Source organism: Nematolebias whitei, chromosome 20, assembly GCF_014905685.2.
Source record: "Nematolebias whitei isolate Nwh7 chromosome 20, NemWhi1, whole genome shotgun sequence".
NCBI classification, from domain to species: domain Eukaryota; kingdom Metazoa; phylum Chordata; class Actinopteri; order Cyprinodontiformes; family Rivulidae; genus Nematolebias; species Nematolebias whitei.
The window spans coordinates 26,994,818-27,016,179 of NC_056517.1; the positions used below are offsets into that span (position 1 = coordinate 26,994,818).

The 21,362-nt window shown below is 36.5% G+C and overlaps 2 protein-coding genes across 2 annotated transcripts in view; one reads left to right on the top strand and one right to left on the bottom strand.

Annotated features, from left to right (window-relative positions):
• The window catches only part of nom1 (nucleolar protein with MIF4G domain 1), an 8,803-nt gene extending 4,886 nt beyond the window's left edge, over nt 1–3,917 (bottom strand). Inside the window, exons 1-5 of the mRNA XM_037694474.1 lie at nt 2,774–3,917; nt 2,572–2,684; nt 1,950–2,145; nt 1,363–1,686; nt 1,146–1,256 (exon numbers count right to left, since the gene is read on the bottom strand). Of these exons, the coding sequence (XP_037550402.1) occupies nt 1,146–1,256; nt 1,363–1,686; nt 1,950–2,145; nt 2,572–2,684; nt 2,774–3,703 (1,674 nt within the window). The 5' untranslated portion in view covers nt 3,704–3,917. The remainder of the gene's footprint in view (nt 1–1,145; nt 1,257–1,362; nt 1,687–1,949; nt 2,146–2,571; nt 2,685–2,773) is intronic.
• A 356-nt stretch (nt 3,918–4,273) lies between these two features.
• Nucleotides 4,274–21,362, top strand: part of lmbr1 (limb development membrane protein 1) — a 44,197-nt gene continuing 27,108 nt past the window's right edge. Inside the window, exons 1-5 of the mRNA XM_037694105.1 lie at nt 4,274–4,461; nt 7,485–7,557; nt 8,566–8,605; nt 13,237–13,376; nt 15,615–15,718. Coding sequence (XP_037550033.1) covers nt 4,399–4,461; nt 7,485–7,557; nt 8,566–8,605; nt 13,237–13,376; nt 15,615–15,718 — 420 coding nt within the window. The 5' untranslated portion in view covers nt 4,274–4,398. The remainder of the gene's footprint in view (nt 4,462–7,484; nt 7,558–8,565; nt 8,606–13,236; nt 13,377–15,614; nt 15,719–21,362) is intronic.

A 21,362-nucleotide genomic window follows, 5' to 3' on the forward strand; every position in this document is an offset into this window, starting at 1 on the left:
ATATATATATACACACACATATACATATACACACATATATATATATACATACATATATATATACACACACATATACATATACACACATATATATATATATATATATATATATATATACATATACATATATATACATATACATATACACTTATACATATACATATATATACATATATATATATACATATACATATACACTTATACATATACATATATATATATATATACATATATATATATATATATACATATACATATATATACATATACATACATATACATATATATATATATATATATATATACCTACACCTATACACACATTTAAACATATAGAACCTCTTGTAAAATAAATTTATATCAGTAAATGCATCTGTTTTGACTGAACGCACACAAAATAAACAAATCTATAAAATAAGTATATGCTGTATTTTCCAGCGTATAAGTCGCATCAGTCAAAAAAAGGATCATGAAGAAGACAAAAACATATATGTCGCTTCGGCGTACAAGTCACATGTATTATGTATCACTGCTGACCCATCGTGTTTATTTAATGGTCACAACAGCTTCATTTCACTTGGGCAGCACGGTGCTATCCATCGCGGCCGGAGCTATTAGCTCTCCAGCATTCCTCTGCCTTCACCAGCTGAGTGAATAGAGTGTGCACGAAAGGACTCGCAGTTGCAGTTCTTCGACATTTAAACCATCAGTCTAAAATTGCGTTACGAATATGGAAAAAAAAAACAAACAAAAAAAAACAACAACAACAAAATAATGTATATAAGTCGCTTCAGCGTATAAGTTGCAGAACTGGCAAATCTATGCAAAAAACGTCGACTTAAACACCGGAAAATACGGTACCCAATGTGCACACACCTATCAATGTATACATACCTATATACATACACACACATAAATCCCATTTAACATGTCTGAAAAGGGGTAGGAAGAGGTAAAGTATGATAGAATTTGATCTATTAAAACTCCCAGCAGTTTAGCCTTTTTAACTTATTCTATTGGTTGTCCATTTAAAGAAATACGCAACATTTGAGTTAGTCTGACAGAATGTTTGGACCCCAACACCATACACTTTGTTTTTGACACATTGTGAAGCCAAAAGGATGGGTCAAACCCAGTATACCCACCAGAGTCCTCTGTAGCTTCCTCAGTCTCTCCACAGGTTCAGGATTATACCCCGGGATCTTCCTCATGTTGTTGTTCTTTAAAGCCAACATGGTTTCCAGCATGAAACGAACCTTGGGACAAATTTGCAAAAGTTACATTTTCAAGTAGCCAATCATATAAATGCCACGTTGTGAAAATGTACTATATGTGAAGGTAAATTATTTTTTATTGGCCTACCCTGGTCTGATCCTTGAAATGTGATCCCACGTCGCTAGCCTTACGCTGAGCCTCAGAGATGAGCTCTTTGAGAGCTAGAGCGTCGTCCTTCCTCAGGCTGAAGCCGACATTCTTCAGCGTGAACAGAATCAGCTCGATGTCCTTCTCAGTAAACGTTTCCGCCAGCAGCTTCAGTATGTCGAAGATGAGGACGGAATGCACCACCTGAAAGTTGTAGAGGTGAGCGACGATGGCGATGAGGTTCTCGCATTCTTTGCCCTCACTGGAGCTCCTGTACGTCTCGTGAAACATGCGGACGACCGTCTCAAGAAAATGGGCTCCCACCTGGAATAGGAACAAAATGTGACGACAGCTACTGCTTTGGTTTAAAACATAAAAACATAAGTTGCAAATACAAGAAAGTGAATGTCTTTATGTTAATAACACAATATTAAAACCAAAGAATAATTAGATTTTGAGCTGCTCGGGTAGATGAAACCTTCTTGAACTCCTTAGACATAGCAGTATGGACTGAAACGAACAAAATGTTGATTTTCTCACTGATGATAATTGAAAATCCTTGAAATAAATAGATTGTGTATCTTTACCTCCAGCCCCACAGCATGATGAAGGATGCTAACAAGCAGCACATGCTCCATTAGCAGTCGATCAGGCATCAGGGTCGGAGTGACGCAGGCCGCCAGCAGCACCTCGGTCAAAGTGTCATTCATGTCCTTCCTGCTGCAGCTCATATACAGCTCCTCCAGCTGACCGCAGATGTAGGCCATGTTGGGTTCACTTAGTCTGAAAACAGTTGCAAATTGTGTAAGAACACGGTCTATGCCGATTTTAAAACTGTTAGTGAAATGGTAATCTAAAAACTCTTCAAAAATAGTTTCTAAAATCCTTTTATTGCCTCTGTATTTTGACCCTATTATTAAAATGGAGAATAACATCCCACTAATAAATATATGCCATTTGTTTTTTGGATCCAAATCGATACTAAGGTGGATTTTTAAGGACTTACGTCTTAATTTCGGGTCATATTTTGGTAATTTTAACCCACTGTTTAACTTAGTGATTGTATTTTTTTGTTAGTTTTGGGGCACTTAAATGCCAAATGATTAATTGATTCCAACTGATTCATTTTAAAATGAACATCTTTCTACTTTAATTAATTTTATAAGCAAATCCTTCCTTGACTACTCAGAGAAGTGGCAGAAATACTACCTGTTCATCAGGCCTTTCACGTTCCTTCTCAGTTTTTCCAGCTCAGCTTTGCGTTTATCATCTCCAGTGTTGCGCAGATGAGGAGGCACATACTTTCCTGATGTTGTGGCGACCTTAACATCAGAAAGATTTACTTATTAGATCAATAAATAGCGTAGCATGCAAGAAGTCCATGTTATGATGATTTAACATCTGAACTCACAGTTTCTTCTTTCGTTTCCTCCTCACTCTCATCATCTGGATTAACATCGTTGCTGTCATTCAGCTCATCGTTACCATCATCCATTTCTTCTTCCTCCTCTTCTACATTATCAGCCTCACTTTCTTCTTCCTCAACCCCACTCATCTCTTCACCAGAATCATCCCCACTTTCCTCTTTGTCCTCATCATCACTGCCTGCACTCATAATTTCATGTTCAGGTTCTTCTTCTTTATCTGACATGGCCGAGTCATCTTCTTCAAGCTTTTTAAAGTTCTCTCTGGCCATGTCACAATCGTCATCATCATCAGCAGCGTTGTGCATTCCCACCACTGATGGGCTGGAGTCCAGCACACCCAGGATGTAATCAAGTCCATCACTCACAAAAGACTGTGGAAGACTCTTTTTATTCTTCCTCTTATTAAGCCCGAGGCATTGCTCGAGCTTCTTGATCTCTCTGTCTTCTTGTTCATTAGCCTCCATTAATGCCATTTTTCTTGACTCTTGAAGCTTGTTTACTTGCTTACCTTTTTTGATGGATGATTTTGAAAACGAGACTGATTTTCCTGTAGGAACTTGAGCAAGCTTGCTGGGAAATATTTTACTCTCTTCCTTTCTCGTCTTTTCAATTTTCTTCTGCACTTCTAGTTGTTTTTTAGCTTTTATTTCTGGGTTTTCAGCATCAGCAGGGGTTAAAAAGACATTCGTTTTGCCCTCGTAATGACTTTTCATCTTGGCTTTTTTCAGTTGTCGCTTCTCTTTGCGTAGTTCCTTTCTACTCTTCTTTTTGACAAATCTGAAACCGTCTTGATCACCTTCTGCATCTTCCACACAGCTTTTTCTTTTAACGAACTCATCAACTGCCACCATGCACTTCTGTAAGACCACATTCCCCTTCTTCTTTTTGGTGTTTGGTCTCCTTTTTTCTTTCATTTCAACAGCAGGGTAAAGTTAGCTTGACAGCGTCAACGTTCACCAATCTTTTGGAAAGCAAAAATGTCTGAAATAATTTGAAACGGTCGACAGAAGTAGCACAAAATGTAAAAATGTTCCTACCCAGAAATCAAATACCTGACATTGCACATGTACTGTACCTCCAGGACAGTATTTTTAAAACATGTGACTATTTTCTTCCAGAGTACGCGTCCAAATGGACGCAGAAAGATGACGTATTTTATTTTGGGCGTTTTTTTCTTCAGTTGATCCATTTTGACGTAAACTAGATTTGCTCGGTTTTGTTTGCCGGCGCATGACTCGTCTTAAAGTGCTAAGAGCGGTGAGGGAGGAGTTGAAGGTCATCTGAACCCACGGACAGCCAGACAGCTTGATTTACTTTTATTTGTGTCATGAACAGAAATATATACTATAGGAAAATATTAAAAATCGCCTCAGCTAAATGTATACAGCCAAAAATATAGAATATGAATTTACGTATTTTTAGTGTGCAAACGCCGCCAATATTGTGCTCCACAACTTACTTTGGTATATAAATGATGCGTAGCGTTTGATGTAAGCCGTCCAGTAAAAACAGTTTGTACGGAGCGAGCAGAGAAAGAGCTGGTGATTTGTCTGTTGTCCAAGCTAGAATGTATACAAACTGTAGCTTCTTTTTAGTTGCAATATGAAGAATGGAAGAAGACGATGTTACTATCAGGGAACAGAATTTTCACAGCCAAGTTCGGGAGTACATCGTAAGCTAGCTCGCTAACACACTGCTACATTTCAACCGGAGTTAGCATTAGCTTCTTTAGCAACATTTAATGCTTCATTTAAGAGCGCATACTAAAACACGTTTAGCTCTAATTTAATTTGCAAGCCATTCATTGAAAAACTAAACCCAATTTACGACACCGTAAAAAAATGAGATAACTTTGACGTTAGCAGCTATCTAATTAAACATGTTCACAACGAAAGTCATTACTGTAGCTGGGTTTTAAATAAACCAGACTTATTTCAAGTAATGTCATTGTTTATATAACACGGGATTTTTGTAATATAGTATTTAAATTTTAATTTATTTTGTGTCAATGGAAGACTTTACAGTTTGATTTAGAAATAATGTCATAGTCATATAATCCATTAAGAAAACTTTTGTTTATTCCGAGGAATAATGGTTTATTTTTTAAATATATTTTACCTAGTTTACACCATGAATGTGTTTACTAGTAATAAAAAAAGTATAAAACAATATTCTAAGTAAGAAGCTTAAATCGAGTTGTTACTGAAAGATACTTCAGTCAAAGTTGAATATAAATTATTGTCAACACATTCTTATGCTCTTGAACTGAGGTGTCAGTTTTTGAGATTTGTTTTCCCACAATCTGTTGTATTATTTAATTTAAAGACTTTACTGACTGCTAACTGAGCTGACAGAATGATGTATCAAACACTATATTCATTTTAAAATAATTTAAACACAACATAAGATCTTGAAACTACTTTTTTTGTTGTAATTTCTAATAGCGTTTACATTTTTATCAAAAACAAAATCCTGCTTATAGTACTTTCTACTTACAATTTTTCTGTTAAATAGATCTCTTATCTATGATTTTTTGCATTTTGCTTATACAGTATATTGATTTTTGCACAATTTGACAACTTTTACTAACCTAACTTGCCTTCATAATGGACTTTACTCATCTTCCTCTATGTATTCAATAAAACTATATAAATTAGGTAAAAAGTTAAAGTGGGAGCACATTGTCTGGATTAATACTTGATTATTTCTGAAAAACATTTACATAAGCTATCAAATGTTTCTGCAGCATGCAAACTTAACCTTCCAGCTTTAACTTGTACATGTTGTCCTAAGCATGTCTACATTTACTTCTCAGTATCCCATATCAACATGCCCATAGCCAATCAAGCTGCATGATGCTGTGATGTCGGTGTATCATTTAGCAGTAGTGTTAAGGTGAGCTAGCAAATTTGGAGCTGGTATAGTTGTTGTTACATAAGCTAATTTTGTAGTCCAGGTTTACTCGAGGTTAGGTTTTAAAGTTGGTAAACATGACTCGATGACAAGATGATTATTTTTCAATGAATCCAGGACATTTTTTTTTCTCCACAGTGGACTTGGTTAATAAAATATGCCATGAATGTGTTTGCCAGGAATACACAGAATCAAGTCATTGTGACAAATTGGGCTAAGGCAACATAAATGTCACAAGGATGGTGTGACCACTTATTTCATTTTCTTGCCACATTCAAACAGTGCTGTGACTTTATCAGGCTTTCACTTGCTGGTACTTTTTCTAGCAAAGATTTTGTAGCCATGTTGAACAAAACCGTTTAGTTTTTTTTTGTCTTGATTTCAGAACCAGTGCAACAATATTACACACTTATTTGATACATGGGCAAAAATGTAGCTTTGATTATCAGGTTACATTAACCATTTAGTAAAGCTGATGTTGCTTGCTTACATGTTTCTTATGATATATGAAGTGTTTTCTGTCTAACCATTTATATGATTTAAAAGTGGCTAATTATCTTAAATAGAACAATTAACAAACTATGCTTTAGCCTTTATTAAATATGCATCATAAAGGTGTGGAATGTTATGTTACTAAGTGTATGCTTGTATAACTATTTGCAACAACCCTAATGTATATATGTTGTTTTCCTATGTTTAGATTGTGATTTTCTTAAGTAGATAAAGGATGGGAGGAGGGGTTTGTGCGGTTGTGTTGAGTAGTGTGCTTAAAACTTATCTCCTTTTGCTTCTGTTGTCTTTCTGTCCGAGCTAGTTTATCAGCATTGTCCAGTTATTTTGGTTTTTGCTCTGTAGTACCACAGATGTCTTTTGGCACCCAGTGTTACACAGGGTCTGTAGTCCATTACTCGCAGATTGTCCTAAAATATTTGTCATTTCTCTCTATCAATTTGTCTGAAAAACTATACAGTTTGTCTGGGTCATCTCAGCTTGGCCAGAATGATTTGTGCAATGTTGACTAGCTGCAAAGTGCTGAGGTGGGGGCTTCTATCATTATCGGTTGTTATATCCTGGTCGGTGTCCCAGTTGGAGATGGGAATGTGGAATATGATCGTTCTGTAAAAGTACTGGTACCCATCTTGTTTAGAGTCTGTAACCTAATTTGTGCAGTTAGATAATAAAAATACAGATGCAGTAGGAAACTGCTTTTTATTCATGTCACAGAAATGGTTCATACAGAAGAGCTGTTGATGAATTGAGCAGATATATAAAAACAGCATTTTTTTGAAAGAATAACTCATATAGGCAAATGCTTTCAAACAAAGCAACAGTTCTATGCAGTGCATTGATGCCAATATTGAAATTTAGAGGTTAAGTGGGTTAAAGTTTTTGAACTAAAACTTATCTGATTTGTGCATAATGCAAAATCTAATTTACTGTTAAAAATGTAAGACACTTAAAAATGACAAGTAGAATGAACAATAATGAATAAATGAAACACAAGTTAAAAACAAATCAATTAAAGAAGTGATACTGAAAGTAGGGCTCTGTGAAACTATTTGAACACTACGTTAATACAATACCTTTCTTATGAGGTACTTGTTGACGGTGTAATAAATAACTGTGACTCACCATTTCTTGATTATATTCCATAACTTGTACACTGAAAAATCTATGAATTTCAGTCACTGTGTTGATGCAGAATTGTGCACATCAGCATGAAATGGCATCTTTGAATCTAAAACTATAAGCCTTTAAAGACTCTAATGTTATCATTTTCAGATTTGCTTCCTCCTGTTTGCGGCCCTCTACATCGTGTCGTACTTCATCATAACGAGATACAAGAGGAAGAGTGGTAAGTCTGTCACATTTGATCTTCAGGAACACAAATTAGACAACATTTTTGTGGGACTTGTTCTACATCTACACAGCAGAAATTCATTCAACCTTTATTTAGACAGGTTAATCCCACTGAGCCTCGAGGACTCATTTACAAGAGATACCTGAAATATCGCTGAAAAAAAGTTCACACTAGTTAAGTCTCTGTTATATCTGTTTATTCTATGTTTGCTCAAAGACAGAGCTCGTCATTGTGTTTAGATTGAAATAGAGTCATTATTAAAAAGAGTTCAAGTGTATACGGGTGAGGCTGCACCCATCCCTGTACAGTAATCTGCCACTGTTAGCTTTGTCATTATGAACTTTATCCACCCGTAATATCACTGCAGCTGCCAAAGCATGACTGCAGTTGGTCGCAAAAACTCTTGTTATTGTTGACACATTTTAATCTGCACAAAGATGAACAAATCTGAAAAAGCAAGAATCAAACAGAGCAAAATAATTGATATAGGGCAACATTTTCCTCTTTTGGATTAATTATACCTTGTCAAGTTCACTTCAAAGTATTTTCTCCCTTTGCAAGTAGACCAAGTAGAGGTCCTGATTGTGCTCAGTAAAAACCATGTCTGCTTTTTTTTTTTTTTTTAAACACTCAGCGGTTGGGAGTACCTGCACATTTTGTTTCAGTATAATATTAAAATATGTATAATTTTTTGACTGACTTTAGTAGAAAAATATCTGACATATTATTATAGGAACATTAAGAGCACAGGTTTAATTCTCTAATCTAAAGTTGATCTAAACCTTTGGGTGCTATAAACAGATATTGAAGAATAGTGGTACTATGATGTGTGAGTCTGTAGTTTCCTCAAGATGAGACAAAAGCTAATTTAAAACTTAACTAAATCACAACAAACAGGAATTCTAAAATAAAAAATACAAGCGAAAGTGTTTGTACTTTCTCAGTTTGACATTGACTTCTAATAACATGGTTTATGATTGAAGTGAATTTGCTATTTTACAGATGATCACGAGGATGAAGATGCTATTGTCAACAGAATATCGTAAGTGACACAAAATTCTTTTTTTTTTCTATATGAAAAAAACATTTAAAATTTTAACAAAGAACTCTACTTTAAAAAATGCTGACTAAGTAATTGCTATAATAAAAGTGAGTGAATAAATCTTATTTTTTGATTGATTGATATGATCAAAATGGCTTTTCTAAGCAAATATATTTACATATATGATTGAGCTGAACTTCAATTAAAAAAAAACTTTGTTTCTTGAAATTCTTGATCTCTTGTCTATTGCTGGTAAAAATGCAAACAACTCAAAAGTGCTCCACTATATTCCCACTTCAATAAATAGTTATTCCTTTAAGGAATTGATACAAACAATGCCATTTTATTTATTTTGTTTATTTTCCCACAGGCCAAGAAAATGTTTATTTTATAAGACCTTGTTTATTTTTCAGTCTGTGGCTGTTAATTTTTAATAATGTTTTAATCTGTTGTAAAGACTATGGTATCTTGTATTTGCTGATATGCCCATTTTCATGACTAAATTAGTGAAACGGCACTCCTATCTTGTAACACTGGGTGAAATATCTCGGTGGTGGTGGAAAAAAAGTGTTTTTAATCAATCAAATGAGGCTGATGTCATGCTCTTGCCAAAGTTTGATCAGTCCAACCTGTTCCAATTGAACCTTGTTATCTCATTGGGTAATGCCAGTTTAATCAAAGAATGGTGTAGATATCCTTAAAAAACTGCTATCGTTTTTCCCAAATTACCAAATGCACACATGGACGATAATGCCTTGGAGTTGTTTGAAGGAAACTATTTTTCTTATCTATCACTAGAATATCTTTCAAAAGATAAATTAAATGGCTAGTTGACAATGAAAGAAAGTGGTTTGACTTTCACAAATTGAGTCTTCTGAACATTAATAGATCACTCCTTTTTATTTCTGTAAACGATGAAAACAAACCATAGAAACTTATGCAAATAAGACCATTTTAGAAACAAATTAGCACAAATATTCACTGACTCTTTTGTTATGGTGAACCTGAAGACCAGAATAAAATTTTACAGAATGAGTATTGATCCATAGATGTCATGAAATGGGGGAGGATGGCTTTCCACTTTAGTTTGTCATAGACATAACTATACAGCTTATGATATTGAGGTTTGTTCAGATTTATTCACGTTCTGTAAAAGCTGTAATATTATTATTATTAAACTTTTATTAATCAGGTAGATCTTATTGAGATTAAAAATAAAATTTTCCAAGAAAGACCTGGCCAAGAATGGCAGCAGCACTCAGACAATTGCCAATCATAAAACCACATATATCAAAAACAATTAAAATACATAATGGTAAATAAGAAAGAGGGGGAAAAAAAACACCCATTCAAATTTAAAATGGGACTAAAATAGAATTCAATATCAGTTAAAACATTTACAAACAAAAGCCTAATTTACAAACTGATTGAGTGACCTTAAAAACATTAAGAGACTAAATCCTTCTACTTAAAGTTTTTCTGCGGTTGATCCCATTCTGAGGGTGCAACAAACTGGAACGATGTTTTGCCCGTGATCAGCATGAGTCTTGGGTACGGTTAATAAAATTAACTAATCTGAGCACAGGAAATGACCAAGATTTTCTAAAAACAAAGAACAGGAGGTAAGGAGGAAATAAACCCATGATGGCTTTGTACGGTAAATAAGGTTATATCAAAGATAGAATCTGCAGGTGGATAAGGCAGGCCATCCGTATACAGAAGACAGTGGTGGCTAAGGGCTCCAAGACCAGTGATACAACATAAGGCTCCCTGATATATAGAGTCCAATGTATGCGACCAGTGAGGGGATATGTGCATATAAATCGTCTCTGTAGTCTAAGATGGGCCCAAATTTGGTGGCGACGAGACATCTTCTTGTCTCGGAAGATAGACAAGATCTAATTATGAAAAAAGAAAGAAAAAAACAACAACATAAAACCCCATTTAGCTTCTACTTTTTTTACCAGCTGTTGACTGTGAGGAACAAAAGCCAGAGATTCATCAATAATAAAACCCATTAATACTGAGATACTACCGGTACTTCAATCTGTGAGCCTTGAAAAGTGATAATGGACGGTAACAGCTGTGGTTTAAACATAGTCTTGTATTACAAAACAACATTACTTGAGATTTATCAGCATTCAAAACAAGTTTTAGGTCACCCAGATTGCCACATTGCACCACATTAACAGCTGTTTGTCGATTTTCAAAAGCACTTTGTTTGCAGAACAATAGAATAAAGGGTTATCAGGATTAAAATGAAAATTAGCATGTGGCACATTTTTATCTAAATTGTTAATATAGATTATAAAATGAAGAGGACTTAAGAAAGAGCCTTGTGGAACATCCTTGGATATTTGAAGCCAAGTGGAAGAAAGACCTTCCACCTGCACACACTGGGACCTGTTAGATAAGTAGTTAAACCATTTCATTTCTTGCTGAAGTAGTCCATTGTCAAGGAGCCTTTTCAACAAAATTTCATGGTCATCTGTGTCATTCAATCAACCTTTATTTATACAGGTTAGTCTCATTGAGCCTCGAGGACTTTTTTACAAGAGAGACCCGATTTTAACAAAGAATGATGACAAAAGTAGATAGTCATAGAAGAAGGCGTATACTGGTAAATTGGGAAAAATAAATGAAAAAAATTGATATTAAAAACGAAACAAAAACGGCTACGATGTAAAGTGATGTAGAATACTAAAAACAGGAACATGTCTGCGTTGGTTTCTACCATGAACTTAACAGTTGTTTGAAACCACTTAGAGAGGTCAAGGTTGAGAGCTTCAGATCTTTTTGCAAGATATTCCAGTAAACAGGAGCAGAGTAGGAGAAGGTCCTTTTGCCTAGTTAAGTCCGCACTGAGGGAACACTGCATATAATAATGTCCTGAGAGCGCACGCTGTAGCTGCACTCACACAGTGACATGTAGGAGGAGATGAAGGCAACAGACCAATGAGTGATTTAAATATTAAAATGTACCAGTGAGAGAGTCTGTGTGAAGTTAATGATGGCCAGTTAACCAGTGAATACAGGGTGCAATGGTGGTACAGCTAGTTATGAATTTTAGTGCACCATGATAGACAGCGTCCAACATCTGCAAGGAGCTTGTAGGGGCGTTCACGTAAATAAGTCAATGAAGGGAAGGAAAGTCGCAAAGGCTTTGATAAATCAATTAAAAGAGCTGCACAGTGTTGCTTTTTTATTAAAACAACAAAAACAATAAAATCATTTAATACTTTTAAAGTTTCTGTAGTAGTACTGTGCATTACACTAAAACCACACTGCAAGTCAGTTAAAAAAATGTTAAAGATTTAAAAAGTTTTTCAGTTATTCAGAATCTTGGCCAATACAGACAGCTTGGAAATGGGCTTGTGAGGGGAAGCACAAAGGCAGACTTCCAAATCAAAGGGATTTGGCTTGAGCAGAGGGAATGTGATGTGATATGTCAGCCAAGACAAAATATAATCAACAGCTTGTTTTCAGAAGAAAAAAAATCCTCCAGGTGATCTGGACCTGCTGATTTTTTTTTTTTTTTTAAGAGTCCATACCTTTAATTACATTATGTACCTCTAAAACTGTTCAAAGGGAGAAATCAAATGGTTGTGCCACATTTGACTGATTGTCATGATGTCTGTTTATAACATTTACAGACCTGAGCTGTTAATCTTAGATGAAAAGAAACATTAAAGGTTTTTGTTATTGATAAGGATGCGTGGAAAGTTACTTGTGGATGTGGTGCAAGCCTTCTGGTTTTTGGGTGATACATGTGGTTTGTTGATCCTTAGTTTTGGTTCGACTTTGCTGATTTTCCTGATGTTTTGGGAATTAGTATGTAGCCTATTTTTATTCACATTAAATTAAATCTTTAATGCAGTCACAGGATTGAAAAAACAAAAAAAGCATGTGTCCTTGGGGAAGACCGTCTTTTCCACTACCACTGCTCACCTTCAACTGCATTTTCAGAAGATTCTCTCAATTTTAGAAAAGAGAATTTTAGAAAATAATAAAGACGTATTGAAACGTTAAGCAACGGCAGCCTTATTATTATTATTATTATTATTATTATTATTATTATTATTAACAAATTACTTAGACTTTGAAGAAGTCATTGTCTGTTGTAGCCTCATTTAACTGCTTGCTCATTTATTTCCCATTTGTGCAGAAGGAAATATTTGTATGGGGTCCTGTCCAATAATATAAAGTATTTAGATTTAAAAAGCTTTTTTTAATAAAATGGTCAACTGGTGAACTTGAGAGCCGACTGAACTGACTGACTCCACCAGGTCCAGTCTGTTTAGCATCTGCCTCCGAATCCTTACAGACTTCTGGAACGCTGCCAGTCTCTTTGTTCTGGGAAATGGACAAAGGTGAATTGGAGGATGAGTCAGCTGATTAAAAATATAGATTGACAATGAACTGGCAGTTCATTGTTATTTAAATGGTTTCTGTTACTAAATGAATTTATGTTGCTCTTTCTTTTCCCTCTCTTCTCCCTGCCAAACTTGAAAACAAGTTACTTTAAAAAAAAAGAACGTCATACTGATGAATTCTTCAGCATGCAAACAGTTGCAACTTAATCTTATTCAAAACTGTTTTTAACAGATTCTGTGTTTTGATTTTATTTTCAGATTATACCTGTGCACCTTCACACTGGCAGTGTCCGGTGGTGCTGTCTTCCTACTGCCTTTCTCAATCATTAGCAATGAGATCCTCCTCTCCTTCCCCAGAAACTATTACATCCAGTTTCTCAATGGCTCACTCATTCATGGTCAGTAGATCTCACAGTTTGGATCTGTTTGGGTTATTTTGGATAATTATTTTTTAACCTTTTATTTCAGTGGTGGGAATGATTTGGCTAATCCGTAAATAACGTAACTAATTTTTTTGTTTAGTGGATTAGCATTTTCACTTACTTTAGAAACCGTTAGCGGACCAATTAGCTTCCGCTAAATCACTGTTAGGTTTTGCCAACTGTAAGTTCGCTAACCAAATTCACAAGTTTGTTTCTGTCTGTTGTGGGAGTGTCTCGAAGAGTCCGTTAGGCACACTATTTGCTTACTACGCATACACGTGACGAGACAAGATTGGTCGACGCAGCAGCACCTAGCTAGACAAAGACGTGACGCAGAGTGCGTGACACTCGTCTTAGCAGTTAGCGTTAGGTTTTGCTTATTATTTTAACTGCTTAACAGTTTAGTGTTAGCAAAGATATCCTGATACATGCTCAATAATCCAGGTAGAAAAATCCAAAAAAGTTCAATCTGGTCCTCTGGACATTCAAAAAAAAAAAAAGGAAAAAAAATGTAGAAACATTTTTTTTGCTTTGTTTTTTGTTTTTTTGTTTTTTGAATGTCCAGAGGACCAGATTGAACTTTTTTTGGGTTAACAAAGATAACTTTTTAGTTAGCGGAATATGGGTTAGCAAAGCTAACATTTTGGTTAACTGAGCCCACCACTACTCTATTTGATCACTAATACTTGGGCTACATTCACACTTCAAACAAAGTGGCCCAAACCAGATGTTCTGCCCATATGCAACCCAAATCAGATTTTTTATGATAGTCTGAATGTGACAAATCAGTATTTATTTATTTATTCATTCATTTATTCATTCATTCACTGGGGGGATGCGTGAGTGAAGCACAGTGCTACGTCTGTAGTGTTTTATCTAGCTTGTCTGTATTGCACGCTGCTAGTGTAGTGCTACGTCAGTGCTAGCAGTTATCGATGGGGTGGGGTAAGGGTATGGGGAGTTGTGGGTGAAGGACATTTAAGTTGGCAGGGTGCTCGGTTCTGTTGACATGGCGGGGTGCCCTCCTTGGATAACGGTAGGGAAAACACTGTACAGAATCAGATGCATACCTGATATGTTTCAATGTCAATGTTGCATTTCAGAATCAGCTTTATTGTCATTGCACCGAAGCACAACAAAATTACAGTTCAGTTCCGCCCGTCCAAATAAAACGCAAACAAACAGACATGGGGAGACGGAAGTTTTCTCAGGCTGCGGCCTCATGGGAGGCGCTGCCCTTTTTGTTTAATCTGTGAGTTCATCTGACTTTTATGTCAGTAAGGTAGGGTTATGCGGATTGATTCAAGTATTTATAATATTGATACCAGCTAGGAACTGAAGGCTTCAGTCCAGTTGTTTTGTCTTTTATTTAGCAACATATGATACCAACATTATTGTTGGACCACATCGATACTAATGTGATGGGAATGATACTTGAGTTTGTTTCAACTTTCAGTATGTCACTTCCGTTCAAGAAGTTCAATCCTGTGTCAGAGTAGCCGCCCGTAATCAGCAACATCAAATATTAACATTGGACACAACAAGTGTGACAGATAATACCTTAGGTGGCTCAGATTGCACAATAACTTTAGAATTGATACACACATGCTTACATGATTATTTGATTTTGACATTTACTTCTGTAAACAAACCATGCATGCAGGTCGCTGTAGGCGCTTCACACAATAATCTGATGGTAGTTACATTTTATCCAATCTTAAATATACAAAGTTATTGTTTTACATACTGTTTGCAGTATTAGTGTTCACAGTATAATGAAAGGAATTTAATTTCATAGTTTATTTATCCCCAAAATTATTTTAAATATTGATGTGTAAATCACGAAGAAAGAAACTATCATAAATATTTACCATAATAAACTAAATCAGAATGAGGCATGGTAATAATGAAGTGATGAGAGTTATCCTTAAACAAAATATTTGTGTCTGACAGTAAATATTTCCTGGCTTGTGCTCTTGAGTGTAGTGTGAATTCACTTTTGATGTGTTAGTATGTTCTATCATCCACCAGGTGGCAGTAGAGCCCATAACTTCAAAATGATCAAGAGCATGCATGAAATGTGATTTGTAACTGGCTTTACAAAACTTTATAAAAATCAAGACTAAATGGCTCATGTTTCTATTAAAGTAGAATAACTGATACATAATCTATGTATTTGTATGAGCTGCTATAAATGTGTTCTGTTTCCTGCAGGTCTGTGGAACCTTGTGTCGCTGTTCTCCAACCTTTGCCTTTTTGTCCTGATGCCGTTTGCATATTTCTTCTTGGAGTCTGAGGGATTTGCTGGATCAAAAAAGGTACAAAAGAACAGTTTTAAATATTATGGAAATATTTGTTTCTTTATATGTGCATTTTTTCTTCTTCTCTCTTTTAACCCAGGTAGTGTCAAGAAAGCATGTTAGACAAATTTGGAGGTGCAGTTTAATGACTTTCAAAGTCTGAACTTCTAGAAACTGTCATATTGTTTTGTTGTTTGTTTGATTTTTCACTATCAGCTTAGGGTCAACCTTTTTTTAAATGTTAGAAAAATAGAAAAGCTTTTTTGTAAAATTCTATCATTTAATATTCACATATATAAATGCAAAAATCCCCAATGCAAGAAGTTTCCTCCTAACAATCAGCAGCAGCAGCAGGTGCCTAGTCTTTGCCCTTTCTTTGACTCGCACAACCGACTGTAAATGCCACGGCAAAAAGCTCATTAACCATGAAAGTCTGAATCTGGTCTTCGCTCAGCGCCACATCCTGACAAACTCTTTCAATAAGGCCATAGGCTGCAAACGCTTCAACACTGCTGCATCGGCCCCACTGATTTAAAGCCTGATTCCTTGTCACCCCCTCCCCAGCCTCCTAAAATAAAACTTCAAAAGCACAGGCTAATAATCGAGTTGTAAGGCTCAGCGAACTTCCTCGTTTAATTGATTACCCTCCTCCCCTTACTCCCCATCAGAAAAAAAAAGGCTGGGAGCTTGTGTCCCAAAAGTCCATAAAGTTGCAGAAACACGACAGGACAATAGTGTCTTGCAAAATGGAGAGGAAAAGATTTACTTTTAATACACCTCTATCCTGTGTCACAGTTTGAAACCTTTCTGGTTTATGTCCCTTCTGGCCAAAGCACATAAAAATTAGTCAGTTCTGTAGACATTTTCTTTTTCTTTTTCAGTCCACTAATTCGTTTCGATTGGATTTCTTCAGTAGATGGCAGATCCTGATGTGCTGGAAGCAGGACGAGGGCCTCTTTCACGTTTCTCCTTTTTTTTTGTTATTTTTTTCATTTTAGCAAGACTGTTTCTTGCAACATAACTTTCAAAAATTTACTCAAAGGAAGCACTGTTCAGTGTTGAGCGGCACTTCTAGGTGTATATTGTGTACGCTAAAGAAGGGAGAAGAGGTGGGGGTGACAGTGCTGTTTAGCTCCCAAAATGTGAGCTGCCTGTAAAGGAAATAGTGTGGCTGACAGCAAAGGGAACGTAAAACTTCAATCTAAGTTTTTATAATGCAATTTTAGCCTTTCATCCAATAATAGCATTAGACCAAGATGCTATAAGGTTTTATGTGACATGTTAACCTCCTCGGCTTATGTTGTTGCACTGCGAGGTCCCTTTGACTGCGGAAATGAAGTAAATGATGAACTTCACTACTAACGCTGTAAGTCAGCCTTTTCATGTGGCTGTGTTTACTTTTGACGATGTACTAAAAGACGCCAACAGAATAAGGATGTAAATGCAGATATATATATATTTTTTGTAATGTGTGTTTTTTTAATGTTCCACTCTTTAGAGGCTCTGTCACCCGAGTGATTAACAGTTTAACAAATTGTTCAAATTGTGGATGAATCCGAAGGACTAAGGGTTGTGATGTCGAGTGTTATGATCTAGGTTTAGTTGCTGCTGTAAAATGTTTCCTGCTTTATGGCTGTGTTTTCAAATCCTTGCTTTAAAGCTGTGTCACTTCAGGCAACAAAGTTTCTTGTTATCATAACGAGAGTCATTTTTTACAGTGCTTTAGTTGTTTCTTTCACATAAAATAGTTGCCAAGTTATATTTGGGGTAGATAAAACTACTTATTAGGCTTTAAATAATAATTTATGGTTGAATTTGTCACTGTTCACACCATTAACAGATTACAGTGTAATTATATTTTGCCATACGTGGCGTGAGCTCAGTCCTTCAAAGGACCTCAAACATCTTAAGAAAAATGCACATTTGATATTCTGAAGCAATTTTTTACTCAAGTTTGATGTGGGTAAAAACTAAAACTTTTGATTGTGACAACCTTCTTTTCTATTTCTAGTTTAGCGTTATTTAGCTGTCTCTTTATCTTTAGTCAAACAAATTGTTTATTCTGAACCATAACTGTAGTTACTGATAATTAATGTAAGTTTTGAATTTTAGGAAACCTGCAAAGGTTTTCATTAATGTGGGGTTTGTAAAAAGACTAATTAAATTGCGGCAAGCATGCTTGGCAGTGAATAGTCTTTTGGCCCTAACCAGTATTGAAATGTTTTTGATCCTGAAACGAGTTGGAACAAGTTTGACCCCATGACTGACCCAGCGAAGGGCCAACAGGTTTCATCTGGTAGTTAAAGAAACTCCTCATCAATCTCATCCTAAGCCCTAACCCGCCGATGATGAGAAGTGTGTTTATTGTGGAGGAGGAGGAGGCGGCGTTGGAGGGTTGAGAAAACGTCTCGCCGAGCAAACCCGTTTGGTGTTACTAAGATACTCGTCTTTGTTGGAGCTCCACAATAGGGGGCTTGGATATTTATTTCAAATCTCCTGCACATGCAGACATTTTTCCCAGGCCTTCTTTCTGGCAGGGCCAGCCGGAGAATATAAAGTGGTGTTTACATACCTTCCTTTAAGGTCACAGTGTTACCCTAAAGCTGCCTGTTACGTTTGTTACCACAGCAACATATTAGCTTGGACCGGGAATTTTAAAAAGAACAAACAAGATTTTCCTGTCCTTTCATGACTCAGTTTTTTTTTTAAACTGAGTAAAAAGTGTGAAACTTGACTCATTCAGGACCAGATTCTTGGATGTATTTGCTAAGACAAAGATATAATTTAGATTGAATTATACATTTAGACTACAAAACTTGAACTAAGTGAAAGACAGTAAACTATATTACGCTATGCGTCAGTCCTCTATGCATACTTAATTCATATTTAAATTATATTGCATTTGCTGTGGTGTAGAGGAAGGGCAGAGGACTTGGGACCAGAAAGTCGCAGGTTCAACTCCCCGCCATGCCCACATGTTGTGGTGTCCTTGAGCAAGACACCTAATCCCTAACTGCTTCTTGGGTTCTTACATAGCCGCCCACTGCTCCACCTGGGTGTATCTCGTGTGAAGGATAAAAACTAATTTAATCATTGTATGGAAACGTACAATGATGACAACACATAGCACTTTCTTTTTTCTTTTCTTTCTTCTTTCTACATGTTGTTTGAAAAAGAAAGGGAATTAACCCATACAAGTAGTTATTATTTCAGGACTTGGGGGTTCTGACACAACATTCTAACTCCATACCAAAATTGACCAGACCAAAAGAAAGAACTAAAGCTTGCTTCCTCATAAATAGTCCTGTATTGAGATTGAACAGCTGTGTAGTCTTAAGAAAATCACTAATCAGTGAGGCTAACCAGAAAAAAAAGGCTTCAATTTGCTAGGGAGCATAAAGATTGGACTCTGGAGCAATGGAAGAAGGTCATGTGGTCTGATGAGTCCAGATTTACCCTGTTTCAGAGTGTTGGGCGCATCAGGGTAAGAAGAGAGGCAGGTGAAGTGATGTACCCATCGTGCCTAGTGCCTAGTCATCAATGCAAGATCTTGGTGAAAAATTATTTTTTTTTTCTTTTATTTCATTTATCCTTTATTTATCCAGCTAGTCTCATTGAGCCACAATAACTCATTTTCAAGAGAGACCTGTTTAGGGAGCAGATGGTAGGGGTTAAGGGTCTTGTTTAGGGGCCCAGAGTGGGGCGAATGAGGGTGGAGGCAGGTGTGGGTGTTTCACCTTTTCCACCCACATTTTGATTTTGACGGTACCGGGAGTTGAACCTGCGACTTTCCGATCACAGGCCCATCTTCTAACCTCTGTGCCACCACTCCCCCCAAATGCAACACTGGATGGAAATGGATCTTGTGACATTGCAGAAGCTAATTGAAACAATGCCACAGCGAATGCATGCCGTAATACAAGCTAAAGGCAGTCCAATGAAATATTAGCATGTGACTTTTTTTTTTTTTTTTGGTGGCGATTTTTTTTTTTTGGCCAGGCAGTGTATATGTATGTACAAACCGGATTCCAAAAAGTTGGGACACTAAACAAATTGTGAATAAAAACTGAATGCAATGATGTGGAGGTGCCAACATCTAATATTTTATTCAGAATAGAACACAAACCACAGATCAAAAGTTTAAACTGAGAGAATGTATCATTTTAAGGGAAACATCTGTTGTTTCCAAATTTCATGGCGTCAACAAATCCCAAAAAAGTTGGGACAAGTCCATTTTTACCACTGTGTGGCATCCCCCCTTCTTCTCTCAACAGACGTCTGGGGACAGAGGAGATCAGTTTCTCAAGTTTAGAAATAGGAATGCTCTCCCATTCATGTCTAATACAGGCCTCTAACTGTTCAATCGTCTTGGGCCTTCTTTGTCGCACCTTCCTCTTTATGATGCGCCAAATGTTCTCTATAGGTGAAAGATCTGGACTGCAGGCTGGCCATTTCAGTACCCAGATCCTTCTCCTACATAGCCATGATGTTGTGATTGCTGCAAAATGTGGTCTGGCATTATTGTGTTGAAAAATGCAGGGTCTTCCCTGAAAGAGATGGTGTCTAGATGGGAGCATATGTTGTTCTAGAACCTGAACATAGTTCTCTGCATTAATGGTGCCTTTCCAGACATGCAAGCTGCCCATGCCACAAGCGCTCATGCGACCCCATACCATCAGTGATGCAGGCTTCTGAACGGAGCATTGATAACAACTTGGGCTATCCTTGTCCTCTCTGGTCCGGATGACATGGCGTCCCAGTGTTCCATAAAGAACTTCAAATCGTGACTCATCTGACCACAGAACAGTCTTCCATTTTGCCAAACTCCATTTTAAATGACCCCTGGCCCAGTGCACACGTCTGAGCTTGTGGAGCTTGCTTAGAAATGGCTTCCTCTTTGCACTGTAGAGTTTCAGCTGGCAACGGCAGATGGCACGGTGGATTGTGTTCACTGACAATGCTTTCTGGAAGTATTCCTGAGCCCATTCTGTTATTTCCTTGACAGTGGCATTCCTGTTTGAGGTGCAGTGACATTTAAGGGCCCGGAGATCACGAGCATCCATTAGCGTTTTACGGCCTTGACCCTTACGCACAGCTATTGTTCCAGATTCTCTGAATCTTTTGATGATGTTATGCATGGTTGATGATGATAACTTAAAAGTCTTTGCTATTTTATGCTGGGTAACACCATTCTGGTATTGCTGCACTATCTTACTGTGCAACAATGGTGGAATTGGTGATCCTCTTACCATCTTGGCTTCTGAGAGACACTGACACTCTGAGAAGCTCTTTTTATACCCAATCATGTTGTTGACCTAATTAGTGTTTATTGGTCTTCCAGCTGTTCGTTATATGCTCAATTTCCTTTTGCCATTCACTTATTGCTGCTTGTCCCAACTTTTTTTGGGATTTGTTGACACTGTGAAATTTTGAATCAACATATTTTTCCTTTAAAATGTTACATTTACTCAGATTAAACTTTTGATCCGTCATCTATGTTATGTTACAAATAAAATATTGACATTTGCCATCTCCACATCATTGCATTCAGTTTTTATTCACAATTTGTTTAGTGTCCCAACTTTTTTGGAATCCGGTTTGAATATATATTTCTTTCTATCTATCTATCTATCTATCTATCTATCTATCTATCTATCTATCT